Consider the following 15225-nt stretch of genomic DNA (forward strand, 5'->3'; position numbering starts at 1 on the left):
GTGTCCCTTTTGTAAATAAAGGTAAGCACACCCCATTTCACGGATCATTAATCCGCGTGTAAAAAAACACGTATATTTTACAATTTTTTTCAGGAAACTTAAATAAAATGTGAATATTTTACAAACGCATTGATGGATAATTTATACAAATACTGGTTTTAACGGCAAAACGAAAAACATATGTTTAATTGCTTTATTTCCCAGATTCATCGCGTTTATATAAATATTTGTTATTGATTTTGTGTAAAACGAAATTTTGTGCAATAATAATATTTCGGCAGTTTACAATCTCGCGAGATAGATTACATTCTAATGATATTTACAATTCTACGGTGATATATACAACCGATCTTATACTCGTATATATAACCTCGTTAGAGTTCGCAAAACAAAAATGTATACAATGAAACGTCATTTTGTGATATAGTAAATATAAAGTAAATTTTGATATTTTAATTGTGGTTTATTAATTATTAAAGTCATGTTGTCCGCTGCTAAAGTGCGTATTCATGGTATGCAAGATGAGAACTGGGTGATCAAGGATAAAATTAATCAGTATCGAGGACTAATTAAACTATATGGTGAGGATTGTTTGGGAGATTACTCACTTTTAAAATTTTGTAACTGGTTTTCGTCTGCCTGTTAGCGGTCGTAGGGTATTAACAAGAAGCTTTTGTCCTTTCTTGGGCCTCAAGCTTGTTCATACAAAATTTTATCAAATTAAGTTCAGTGGTTTATCTGTGATACCGTAACAGACAGAGAGACAGAGATTACTCAGAAAATATTATAACATAAGTACAGATTATATAATTAGAAAAAAAATATTTCAGAAGATATGCTGAAATTGCTTGAATTACAATAATACAACTGTTTATTTATTCATACTATAAGTACTTTATTTATATACTTTTTAAATATTGAAGCTAGAAATTATAAATAGTACAAGTACCTACCAACTTCATAATATAAAATATTTTATTGATATGTATGTAGGCAGTATGGTTGTAGGGTGTCGTCACTGTGTATTTATAAAATAAAGTCAAAGTTCAAAAACTACCAACGGATTTTAATACGGTTTTTCACTAATGGACGGTGATGAATAGCGCCGTGATCCGCTGTGAGTATTTAATAGACTTTAGAGTCAATGTTATTTTTAAAATATATTTTTCCATTTAAATCCCATGAACGAAGAGTCCGTGCCCTCGTTTGACTTAATCGTTAATAGGATATTGTTCATAACTATTACAATTAAGGTCTATAATTGCTTTTGTGGAAACAGCACTTTTTACTCAGGACTAGACTGTGTTACCTCTCCAATACATTTAAATGGAAAGCTATTTTTGCAAAGGATGGTACTCCCTTTTTAATGTTATACTTATGTGTACGTCAAATGTTCTATATAGTATGGAAATATAGGTTGAAATTTCATTTTTATCTATTTTAATACTGCTGAAAAAAATATCGGTCCCACATCGGGAGCATTCGTGTGTATTACAGCGCTGCTATGACGCAATTTGCCCTTTAAGCAAGACTACAATCAACTATCTCCACTGCAGGCAAATGATGAAAATATAATCTTAGATTATTACATTATATGTACATAGACAAATTGTATCATAAATTTATCTGACATTGTAAAAACAAAATACTCGACTGCAGATGAATATTTAAAATCGTATCTTCGATTATTACATTGCAGGTTGATGGTCCCAGTGACGACGGTCCTTATATGTTTTTTTAATCAAAATATCCTCGTTAAGTCTTACTAGTTGTAGAAACACCTAGTGTAGCTCAAACGTAAACGTTCGCCTCGAGTTATTTATTGTGTGTAGAATAGAAATTGCGTTATTTCAGATTTCATAACATCACAGATCTCCCTCCCAATTGCTATTTGCTCTCGTTTTCTGCGTCTTCTAGTATTTTCATTGGTGCCAGCGTATGTTTCACTTTAAGCATCTAAGATTTATAAAACCCAGTGTAGGTTTATACATCGTGCTTGCTTTGATTTTAGCCTTTTTCCATGTTTTAGCAAATCAACATTTGAATATTTTCTAACGTTCTAGCACCTTTAAATTAATTATTTACTTCATTCTTGCTAGTGACTGACTCTTTTAATAAATTTTGAATAACAGTTATAATTTAAACTTTGCAGAGTAGCGCGGAAGTTTCTACGACTTCTGTTAAAATTAAAAGCTTTAAATGTTTATTTTATCATATTATTCATAGATATATACATTTAAAAAGTTTTACTTCTAATATGGCATAATAATGTTAAAAGTATAATTTCTTATATTTAGAAAGAGACCGTAAGATACATGAAGGCGACTTGGCAAAGCAGAAAAAACGCTACTGCCGCGATATTCGGCAATTACGAAAGGATATTACGGGTAAACGTGAAGAACTGCAGGTGGCAGTGTATGGGGACAAGCAGTTTCTACGAAATGCTTTCCAAGAGCACAGACGGTTACAGCTCACGTACATGAATAGTCAAGCCGATGTAAGAGTCTTAAATCTTTATTATTTCGTTATTTAATGTTGCTATTACTATTCGGGCAGAAGATAGGAATAGTTCAAGTTAAAGGTCTCCGTAGTTACCGAATGACTTTATTGAATAAAACACCAGAGATCACAATGAACACCTAACATAGCGATAAACTGAAATTGTGTGGTCTCTTTGCGATCGTCTATTCAATTTTTTATTATTTTAAACCTAGATGATATTGGTTTCATTAATGTTTCGTTCTTCATTCTCAAATAGATAGAGGTAAATTTAATTTAATTGAAATGATTTAAGTACGAATATGACGTATTAATTTGATGTGAAACATACTGGCGCGCTTTGGTGGTCAAACTGACACGTATGCCGTAACGGTAGACAGCAAGACGCTCTTTTATGGTATCATGCCCCTTCTACTCTCCTTCTCCTCTCTACCCCCTAGTGTGTATGGGGCGCGTATACTACAATCTCTATATTTATACTGAAATAAAAGGAGTTTGATGTAATGACTTGCTGGAAAAATTGTTAAACCAATACACATAAACTTATACCCGACGGTGCAGCTCGCTTCCGAGAAGGTTCTGTATATTACACATATAATACTAGCAGAACCTGCGGCTTTAACCTCGCGAAATTTTTAAAACACAAATTTCCATCCACCGGTTTACCCCCATAGTGATAGAGTTTCGTAAAATTCGTTCTTAGCGGATGTCTACACCATATTAGGAATCTACCTGCCAAATTTCAGGTATTATAGTTTCTGAGACTTCGTGTAATCACGAAGCATATAAAGCGAACTGATTAATATTAGTGAGTGGTATTTCGCTTTTATATGAACATATTAATATTCAATTTAAATTTAGACTATTTTCGTGGTGAGCGTGAAATTCATATTCTTGTAATTATATAGGCATGCAAATATATTTTATATTCGAGCAACGAAATTATTAATTAATAAAATGAACTATCGATTTCAATAAACAAAAAATATTGAGTCAAAATATGAAGTAATTAATAATAGCACTAGTATATAATATAAAATTATGTAGCCCTAAGTGTTACTGCGTATAGTAGCGTCCCATTATTAAATTAGTGTAATCTATTAAGCCTGAATATATGGAAGATAGATAGGATACACCGTTTGTCTTCTATTGTACTTAATATTATACCAACGCATACTCATGTTGAAATGAACGTAATGTGGTTGTGGATCTGTGAATTAGACATTTACAGCAACCCCTTTGAAATTTCGTAAGTAGAGAAATGTGAAGCTAATAGCAGCCGTGTTACTCTAGAAACGGTGAAGGAATTTTAAATGATCGCTATTGATTTATTGATTGGTTTCATGACTGAAGGATTGTATATTATTCATGTCGTTAATAAGACTTAATCATATCCTAATTATGAATTCCCCTTCCTTTTTTCATAGGAAGAACTTGAATTAAATTAATAAGAACCGACGAAGTAACTGACAGGACAAGTCTAGCGGGTTTTTTGTCAATTTCAATACTAGAAATAGTTTGTAAAAATGAAAAAATTGAAACCTTGCAATAATGGTACAGATTTTCGGTATTTCAAATGATATTTCCGTAAATCCACACCAATTCTACCAATAATGTTCAGCTCTATGCCAACTGAAATGTCTATTTTGAACCGACAATAGTTTCGAAGAAACCTTTCATGAATGAAACATGTTATTGAAGATTAACCTATTGCATAATAACAAATTTGAGCATCATGTCGGAATATTTAAATTGAGAGACAATTGATCAGGCTTATTTAACACTCAGCCGAGCGGCGTTAAATTATTTGTAAGAAAAACATATTTAACTAGCGATAATAATGAATTACTAAAAATGAGTAAAATGCGCTCCTTAAAGAGGGCAATAATAAATCTAAACTGGCAATTAAAAATTTTAAGTGACCAAATTAAATACTTATGCGGGCGAATACTGAGTTCGCGAATTTAATACGAAATGAGCGATTATTATATTGGTTTCACGAGAACATATACGCGGCTCGTTCTGCATAATTAGTAACACGATATTTGTAATATCAAATAGTCGTTTTCAAAATGTTTTGTCAGTAGTATTTTGCACAGTTTCGTTCGCTCGCATAAATGCTATATACTAATTTAAATTGTTAAAAACAGCCTATAATTATCCCACAACTGGGCTAAGGCTCTCCTTTCTTGAAGAGAAAGATCTGACTCCACCCTTACTTACTCTGCTCCAATTCGTTATATACACATGAGCTAGATTTTCATCCGAAAAAATCAGGATTTCTTACGATATTCGCCTTAACTGGTGAGGACGAGAAGAATTAAAAAAACAAATTACAATTCAGTGATGCTTGAACCGGCAAACATCGCTTAATGTTCACGTGTTCTGAGCATAGGTGTGTAGGCGATCTCGATTCAATATAACTACTTACTTTAAACATATGAATATAAGAAAAATATGATTTAGTAATACTTCTTAGAATTTAAGTATTATTAGGTACGTGTACAATGTACATGTATATCGACTAGTACGGGAGTACGGGTAGTCTATAGTATACATTTTTTCAAAATCAATTCCTAATGAAATTACATAGAAAAAATCGTTATTAAAAGTAAAAGTACATTGAAAGAATTTATAAATATCTTATTATTACATCTTAAATCAAAATCATTGCAGTTTAAATGTACATAAAGCTCATTGATCGGCGTTTTCATATGTTTCTATTAATAAAGGATTGCCTTTCCCCTCTCTTTAATAAACTTTGTATCACGACCACAATGTTTACTCTCGTTTTAAATGCAATATGTTTTTATGAATATCTATGTATAATTAAAACTCAATTAATTTATTGCAATATCGTTCCTTATTGTTTACCTGCTACTTAGGTTTCTTTGTGTTTACTATTTTTTCCTCTTTAGTATATATAATTAAAAACAATACAGCAGTTACTTTTATTACCAGTATTTAAGACGTATAATTGAAACCCAGACTTATATATTTATTTTATGTCAAGTAATTATCAATAATCCCCGAGACTTTTTCGAGCTTAAATTATTAAACTCTCAGATAAATAAAGTGGTGGAAATTATATAAACTAACTACAAAAGGAATAGAATCGGATGTTTGCAGAAACTTGCGTAAGTATTGGTCCTTTGTTATGATTACACGTGGAGCATCTTCGATTATTCCTAGTAAAATAAAAATATCTCTCATTACTGTTATAGCGAAAACTGGATGAGTACACTTGCAATATTTTTCTTACGAAAACAAATGTAAATTAAAATTTTCCTCACGTGTATTCTAAAAATATACATAATAATACAAATATAATTTGATCATTTACACAAAAATATTTTTATAACTACTTTAAGCTCTATAAAATTTAACGAACGTACCATTTACAATACATTAATTTAATAAAAAAAAAAATTACCTCTATAAAGGGTCTGGGCCTAATGAGATCCTTTCTCTTTTTGTTAAAAGAACTTATAAGAGTAAGAGAGAGAGAGAGCTATACCGTTAATAATTATCTTTAACACATCCTTTGAAACCGGTTAATATCTTTCGGTTCGGAGGCTTGCTACTGTTATGCTTACATTTAAAGCCGATTAAGATCTTGTTGGCATTTATAGACCATGTCAATACTGAATCACTTTGCAAAGGCATTTGATCGAATTATATGTGATGTCTTAAGTATAGCAATAGAATTATTACAACTAAGCAAAGTGGATTCTGTAGGTGTAGGTCTAATTTAAGTTATCTTGTCTATTATCTCAATGATTTAATTAATCTTTAATGATTTATTTAGTTTTTTTTTACAAAATACGATCTAAGCTTTAACTATGTAACTAGTGTGGAGCCCAAGCTATAAAATTCATATTAACCGAGAAGAAGGGCTGCAGAAGAACCTAACCAGATTTCTATAATTTATAAGCTAGAAAACGCAAATAACATAATACAACAATTGTTCTTATCGCTTGGATTACGTAAGACGCCTGAGGCATTTTGAAATTAATTGCAGAAACGCCGCTTCGTTAACGATTTCTTGTTTTTACATAAATTAATGAACGGTAAAATACAATCATCAGAGCTGATGTCTAAAATTCAATTATATATTCCACATAATTTACCTCGAAACCCTATAAAAGATTGGTTCGCAATACCGTCGTTCGAATACAGGTAAATTTTCACCAATTGCTCGATGCATCTGGGCATATAATTTTATTAAATTATAAGTCCAGTTATGTATAAATGTGTATAATTATGATTATTAACAAACATATCTACAATCGAAATCGTTATAGCTTTAAGAAATCATTATTATACGCTGTAAATGAGTATCAATATTATTGTTTGTGTTTTTATTTTTTGTTATCTTGTTTAGTGTTTATGCTAGTTTGAGATTTTATTATTTAATTTAAGAGTGTATTAGTGTTGTAAGTTAAGTAGTGGTATTTTTTTTAGCATTAGCAGCTTGTCAATTTTTCCCACTGCTGGGCTAAAGGCCTCCTCTCCCTTTGAGGAGAAGGTTTGGAGCATATTCCACCACGCTGCTCCAATGCGGGTTGGCGGAATGTGGCAGAATTTCGTTGAAATTAGACACTGGCGGTGTCACGAGAGGAATTACAAACACAAATTAAGCAAATGAAAATTCGGGTTTAAAACAATAACACTGTATTAGTTCGTTTATTTTTGATTACTTTGTTTTAGTGTATATGCCGATGGTGTTTCAAATAAATAAATGTATTGCTATAGTTTAGCTGTTACTTGATCTAAATACATACACAGTCACCCAAAGTAGGAGTAATGATTAAACTACATCATAATTAAGTTATTTAAATTTAATTACGTAAATAAATAATAAATATTGGACAACATCACATACATTACTCCGATCTCAATTTAAATAGCTAAAACACTTGTGTTACGGAAAATCAGAAGTAACGACGGAACCACATATACTCAGACCCAAGACAACATAGAAAACTAATGAAGTTTTTCTACGTCGTCTCGGCCGGGAATTGAACCCGGGACCTCGGAGTGGCGTACCCATGAAAACCGGTGTACACACTACTCGACCACGGAGGTCGTCAATATATTTCACTTACGTGCTAATATACAATTAAAACGGTATTGGAATGCACGTATGTTCAATAATCCTTCAATATAGAGTGATAATGATTCCATTACTCTGCTGTGATCGCCCATCACAGTGATAGCACTTACCCGGCACACGGCACACTAGTATTAGAGGCGGCGTTCCTTTGTGTCCTGTATTTAGTTTGTAAGCCTTTAGCTAAAGGATGATTTTGTAATTACGTTACTAAACCACATATGTAAGGTGGAAACTTAAATATACACAATAACATAGATAGATACTTCGTTTTTGAGAAAGTTAGCTACACAATCACTCATCGAGACGAAAGTTCGAAATGTATCACAGATAAAAAATATCGAAGAGTCCTAAATTTGCCTGAAGTATTTACGCTTCTTATATAAACTTTAGTAATGAAATTGATATTTTTCAAGATATTAGGAAATTTTGGTCGAAAATTTAGTTAAGCTTTACTAATGGTGGGATTATATGTATGCAATATCATAGAGCCGACCTTCTTGGTTAAAATGCATTAACTCGTATTTGCCAATTTTTTCATGATATAATGTGCAATACATGTTTAAATATTTTCTGATCCATAAAAGAACCAAACATTATGAAATGTAATATTTATACTGCATTACATCAATCAAAAGGCATATTTTTCTATCTCTATATTTTTTTAAATTACATAAATCGTTACGTCGAACAAAAAATAATTTGCCTACATCATTTTCTCACTTGACAGCCATTTAAAAACGATAAGGTATGTTTTTTAATATTTAAACATGAATTAACTTTTAAAGCGAACATAATATGGTGCATGTATATTTAAATACATCTTATATTTATAGAATATGTAATTTTCATAATGGTTCCATTAACGAAATGTTTTAATACAAACCACTGAGAGCTCGGGGAGTACTTTAACTTACCGTAATAAAATATGTAGTTTTACAAAATAAGTCTGCAGATAACTGACGCGATAATTTCGCACGATATAATGTTGGGAAAGTGTTAGCGTGACTTGAGTTTTGTTACGGAAATATAAATATTTTGTTGTTTACTATTTACCATCTTGTAATATTATAATATGACAACATTTTATATTCCCGTTTGAAGGACGAGTGCGTTAATATAAGGTATAAAAAATATATATGAGCTCGCTATGGAATACGATTACACAGTTCTAAGATTGCCTAGCGCATTGATGGGGTAATGACTACGAATGTTTTTGATGTAATCTTTTCAAGTTTATATATATTTAATATAAAACAAAACTATTAATTTCAGAGAGTGTTGGAGAGTATACATCAAGAAAATTTCAATAAGCGTAAACAACTTGATAGAATCAGATACACGAAAAAGAGAAAAATGGAACAATTTCGCCAAATACAAGTAACTAGTTTATTAAATAGATTTCGTTATTTATATATGTTGATACTACTTGTCGCCAGCGGCTTCGTTTCAGGGGTCGCTCGTCAGATGTTATCTATGAAAAAATAGCTTATGTTCTTCCTTAAAGTTTAAGCTTACCAAATCAAATTCGGTTTAGTGATTTAGCCGTGAGAGCATAACAAACAGAGTTACTTTCGCAATTATAATATTAGTATAGACAATCAAATCATTAATCTATTCACAGTCAAAAGACTACACGTACCTTTATAAAATTATAAGGAGTTTTTTGTTCTTTGTTTTTTGAGTTTATGCAAAATCTATTGATAAATAGTCGCGGTACATAAGCATTATGTGTGGATGTACTGCTAGTCTAGATATCGATTGTATTATATAATATTGATTTATATTAAAATTATTATGAGAACAATATGTTTTCTTGTAATAAGTCGTGACTGGATTATATATTTAAGAAAGCAATATCTTTAAAAGTGTGTGTGTTTAAAAATGTGTGCCATCGGGAGTATTTTATTAATTTAACTATATCCTAGTGGAGAAAGGTGTATTGGATGGGCAGTACAAACAATAAAACCTTGATTTTGTATAGAGATTGAAATGTCCCTCGAAACTATTCGGGAGTGAATCAATGACTGGCCAGCCAGACAAGTTAATACGCGTGCTTTATTCTGAAATATGAAGTAGTACCTTTGTCAACGACATTCGAATTAAACTTTGAGCTAACTAAGTTTTAAGTTAATACGGAGTTACGAATAACATGTTAAAAAAGAAAAATTGTTTACTATAAGTGTACACAATAAGCCTATTTTTTATATTAATATTTCAAAGTTCAACTTAAGTTTAATATATCTCATATTAATCTGAGCCAATTTTTATTTAAAGCTTCAGTCGGCCGAGTTGCGAGATCGTCTCCTTTATGAAGTCGGCGGAAAACTCCCGGCCGAAAAAAAGGAGCAGGCGGTCGCTAATTATGTCCAACGAGCCAATATTAAAAAGAATGCGGCTTTGGCCATAAAGGTCATGTATAAGAAAATATTGGATATCTTAAAGAAGGTACGTAATTAGAAAAGTTTAATTCATTCGCTGTTCTTAAAATGTAGCAAAGGCAGCAAAATAATATATTATGCTTTGATAATAATAATAAAAAAATCATAATTTATAGTGGTATGCCCTTTTGTCTAGGACTCTTCATACTTCACAGTAGTTTTAGAAGCGCTTAAATTGGACTGTCGGGCGCAAGGCAAGTGCTTAATGGGGGCCACTGAGATGGGACAGCTAGCTATGGAATACTTAGACGATAGAAAGTTTGAATTTAGTAAATTGGAAAAGGAAATTAAAGCAAATATGAAGGAAAGAGAAAGAACTTTGAAGTTAGTACGAAGAGAAGTAGCCTTCTTAACTGACTCGTTTCCTAATTTAATAAGAAAGGAGGTAAAATAACATTATCCTTTTTGTTGTAGCAATTAAAAAAAAGTTAATTATTTAATTCGCAATGTAATCGGACCTCGCTTAATTAATTAGCGACAAATTGTAATCTCCTCATGTTCTATTGTTTATTTTAAATAAATCACCGATGGGTGGGTGTATTTCCAATCCCTACGCTTTGTAGGCCCCAATTGAATAGCCCGAGGCACTCAATACCGGCAGTTTGTTAAAGCCATTTAACATAACCCGCCGGAAGTAGGCAAAATCCTCAAAAATCAAAGCTAGTTATTAGTACATATTTTGTTCACAAAATTACGGTCGAACATTTAAGACCTATTGAATAAAAAAATGATTATTTATAAAAAAATATGTGTTGGTATGTATGTAGTTTGTTTGTTTATCTCTCGTTTTGGTTTTTAGTTTGTGTGTAATATTTTCTAAAAATGGTTGCGTTAGATTACAAGTATCAAAATGTTTTAAAGTAATTTTCGCATATTTTTTTTTCGTACCTTCTATGTCGTTAGCGGTTGCTGGCATGAGCATATTACATTACGGAGCAGCCAGGGATAACTCAATTTTAGTTTAGCTCTGGAAATACAGAGTTTGATAAAGTTTTAATTGAATTAATTATTATTAGACTTAATAGGAAGTTAAAATAAAGACATGAATTAGAGTTTAGACTAACGAAAGTTATGTGATTTTGAAAAACTCAGACGTCGCCATGAGTTTTTATAGAGAAGTTATTATTTTCACAAGTCGTTAAATGACTATCAATCGGTAATTAATCTCTAATGATCTATTTACTTTTTATACAAATTTCGATCTAATATTTAATTATATAATAGTATATTATGTGCGTTCGTCTTCAAAAAGGTTTTCTATGTACGAGTATGTACGAAATACTTACACTTTGTAATCTGCCAGTGACCAACTTGTGAGATTCGTACGAATAGTCTGTACAATTTAAATCCAAATTTAATTAGTTATTTTTTTAGTACTTTAACTCATTGCAGTTTTTTTATCTATTTGCTTCAAGAATTTGATCCTTGTTACGTGTTATTTAAATATTTTATGTCTGGGAACTTACTCTAAGTCTTTATAAACAGTTAAATTAGATAATGTTAAATAAATTCCATTTAGGAAAATAATTAATTTTAATTAGAAAACAAGTTAAAAAAAAGGAAAAAAAATATTTGTTGACCTTTTACGTAACGTAATTATGTGTCTATTAGGAAGCTACAAATCTCGACGATTTATATGAAGACGATGACGCAATCAGTCAACATTCGGTCCACTGGGAGCTAGAAGAGGTAATGGGAATCTGCAAACGATTGCAGAAAGCGACGCTGGTTCCGTCATTCGAAAATATTCTTTTGAGGTAAATAAAGTAAAAATTAAAATAACATAATATTTTATTAATGTTTGCGTGTAACAGTGGTAGTGGTGGCGATTGTGCGATCGTGAACTAAAATAAATTTTAATCACTACATAGTATAAAACAAAGTCGCTTACCGCTGTCTGTCCATATGTAGGCTTAGATCTTAAAAACTACGCAACGGATTTTGATGCATTGTTTTTTTGTTGATAGAGTGTTTCGAGAGGAAGGTTTATAGATATAACACAAATATTATATAGTTAGAAATACTAATAAGTGTAGAGGTTTCAAATGTGATGTTATAAATAAAAATAATTTTTGCGCTTAAATTGCAAACGTGAGCGGAACCCTACGAGATAGATCAAAATAATGTACTACAGTATTGTACACCTTAAAACGGCCTTTGAAAAAAGTCCGCGATGGTATATGTTTATCTCTTAGGATAGCCCATATTTCACCCGTGCGAAGCCGGAGCGGGTTGCTAGTATTATATATTTTTTAAATATGTACAGATTGAAAGAACAGCGGTACCAATCGGAACGTCTCATGACGCAGCTGACTCTCAACAGTATGAAGAGAGATGCCCTTATGGAAGACCGTAAGCACGCTATAATAATGCTCGATTCATTAAAGAACATGGGACAAGAGAGAACCGCGCAGTTAGTATAAGTTTACTAATAATATTCTAACATTCACGACCGAAAGTAACTAAGAGTAAAGAGTAAATAAAACTAAAAGCGGATCGGTACGACTTGCGACTGCAACGCAAGACCATAATTATGTATAAATATAATTCCGTCGTAGTTTTACCAAGACCAAGCCTTCAAATAGCGACGACATTATTTGTCAAAGGGACGTGGCAAAATTGGTACTGGAGTGCGCAACTACGTACTCATGAGTAAATAAGACTGAACTTAACTTCCGTTTTAGGTCGCCCATTACATGGTCTATTTAAATAGAAGCGCAATTCGAAATCGCTTTGACAATATTCAAACAGCAAAATTTCTGATGAATTTTCAATAACAATTTTCAGAAATGTGCAAATAAACTAGATTATGTCAATCTAGCTCACATAAGCTTTGTGGTTTCAATCGTTTTGGACATGTATTGCTTAAATAATATTTCATCGGCGCAATGCAATCATGTTCACTGAGTAAATTTTGTGGAATATATTATATCAAACATATCGAATATACAATAATTGTAATAGATACGGTTTAAAAAGTACATCACAAATATTATATATAATATTATGTCAGATAATAGGTCTATTGATTAATCGCTAATGGGTAGCCTAGCTAAATTACGAGCTTTGTTAAATTTGCCACTTAATGGCACGTGGACACCACCACCCATAGGTATTGGTGGTGAAAGATATATTAATTCCTTACATCGCTAATGCGCCACCAACCTTGGGAACTAAGATTTTATGTTCCTTGTGCCTGTAGTTAAACTGGCTCACTCAGTCTTCAAACCGAAACATAAGAAAAATAATTGCTGTTTGGCGGTAGAATATCGGATGGTTTCTACGTAGACGGATTTTGAGCAAAGCCAAATAAATTTTATATATTTTTTATTCATCAGCTTCCACAATTTATTATCGATGCATGTCATGTCATTAGTCGAGAGGATATTACACGAAGGATTTTACTTAGACTATAAATAAAATAATGAATCACCTATGAAAAATATTTTTAAAGCTTTTTTCACAATTCTTGAATCGGAAAATCTTCCAGAAAGCTTTACATTTTATTCTTAGTCAGAATGGCTAACGTCAGTTAGGTCTTGAAGCGGAATCTTAACATCTACAATTTTACTATAGTCTTCGTGTTTTTTTGTTAAATATGTATTTAAACTAATTTAAAGTGTTTCAATAATTTTTTAAGTTTTTTTGCTAAGTTACCTATTTATTTTAACGTAACAGCGCAATGCAATACGACAGATAATTAAAAATGTTTATACAATTATTTAATCTATCGGATTAAAGAATATAAGAAAATGTTATAGTCAGCTTAGAAATGAAGTAAATAATAAACGTTTTTGTTTTATAACAGGTATATTTGTAACGTTGCAAGTAGTGATATTATTTGTTTTTTTTTTTCTTCTATGTTTGCATGAAATGTATAGGGAAATATGAAGCTCGTTCTGTTATGGGTTAGCGTTAGAGTGAGCCTTTTAAAATGTAAATGCCTATTCAGTTTTTATTCAGTGTTGGTCATTACGCTCTTTTCGGTAAGAAGGAACGATGAAAACAACGGCATGTTTTATGTAAACGTTCAAATTATGCGACCATTATAAGTATTTTTTGCGTTAACTCAGTGCGAACCCTCCAATTAGAGGTTTGCGAAAATTTGCAAAATGGATTTTACACATTCATAAAAAAATGTAATAATAATCCTTATTATGATATCACTGAATTGTTTAGTTTTTTCTTTAAGCACCATACACTGGCACATCATTTTATAATTTATTTAGTACTTTTATAGTACAATAGTTTTTATATATAGTTTTGAAAATGCCAGCTCTTGGTTGTTTAATTTAAGACATAAGTGCCATGATGTAGTCAGAATCAAAGGTTCAAACCCAGAACACTCTAGAGATAAAATGCATGTCGATTAACATTGCATCAAAGCAATCAAAATAAGTCTAAGCGCCCTCCAGCCCCTCCTAAGCGAAAATTGATCATTGCGCACTTTTGTATGGTGACAAAGGTCGGCCGCAAGAAATATATCTATAATTTTAAGAACAACTTTCGTCACGAGTATTGTTACAAAAATGAATCGATATCAAAACGATGCTTATAAATTTATGTTGAAATAAATCCAAAATTATTTTTTAGTATCCTAATACTTATAATGATTGGATCGATATCCGATAATATTAGTTCACCTTAATTATTGTTGCGATATTCATATTATTCGAAAAGGAAATCTACCCTAGTGCCAAAAACTGCGCACCCGAAAAACAGACTCGCTCGGACGGTACTTGCTGTATAATGGTGCTGTGAAGGTGTAATGAGAATTATTCACAAAATTAAGATAAAATATTTAAAACAAAATAATTATATATATTTAAAAATAGCACCCCTTAACTGGTCAGTTTAGTAGGTCAGTTTTTTCTCGTTGTCTGAAAATAAAAATAATTTAATTAGATAAAGTTAAATCTGCGACACACGTGAAAAGTCACAGGAATGTTATTTATTTAGAGACTACGTGTGATGTGTTGCGGAACAAGAACTTTAGTAGAATTGTTCGCTTTGAACCAGACGTTCATTAGTTTCGTTTCGGAATTTTGCAGTTTCATATGACATTTTCCAGCGTTAACTTTAAGACCTTTAATTAAATAGCTTCCAAATATAATATTATGAGTTATGTTTAAATTAAATAAATTTTTGTTACAATGCGGCAAGGTGAAATAA

At 31.4% G+C, this 15225-nt stretch overlaps 1 protein-coding gene across 1 annotated transcript in view; it reads left to right on the top strand.

Moving 5' to 3' along the window:
* The first annotated feature begins 481 nt into the window (after positions 1 to 481).
* LOC125075970 overlaps positions 482 to 15225 on the top strand; it is a 49241-nt gene continuing 34497 nt past the window's right edge. The window contains exons 1-7 of the mRNA XM_047687859.1: positions 482 to 581; positions 2298 to 2497; positions 8888 to 8992; positions 9890 to 10060; positions 10190 to 10438; positions 11665 to 11810; positions 12320 to 12466. Coding sequence (XP_047543815.1) covers positions 482 to 581; positions 2298 to 2497; positions 8888 to 8992; positions 9890 to 10060; positions 10190 to 10438; positions 11665 to 11810; positions 12320 to 12466 — 1118 coding nt within the window. The remainder of the gene's footprint in view (positions 582 to 2297; positions 2498 to 8887; positions 8993 to 9889; positions 10061 to 10189; positions 10439 to 11664; positions 11811 to 12319; positions 12467 to 15225) is intronic.

This window comes from Vanessa atalanta, chromosome Z (assembly GCF_905147765.1).
Source record: "Vanessa atalanta chromosome Z, ilVanAtal1.2, whole genome shotgun sequence".
NCBI lineage: Eukaryota > Metazoa > Arthropoda > Insecta > Lepidoptera > Nymphalidae > Vanessa > Vanessa atalanta.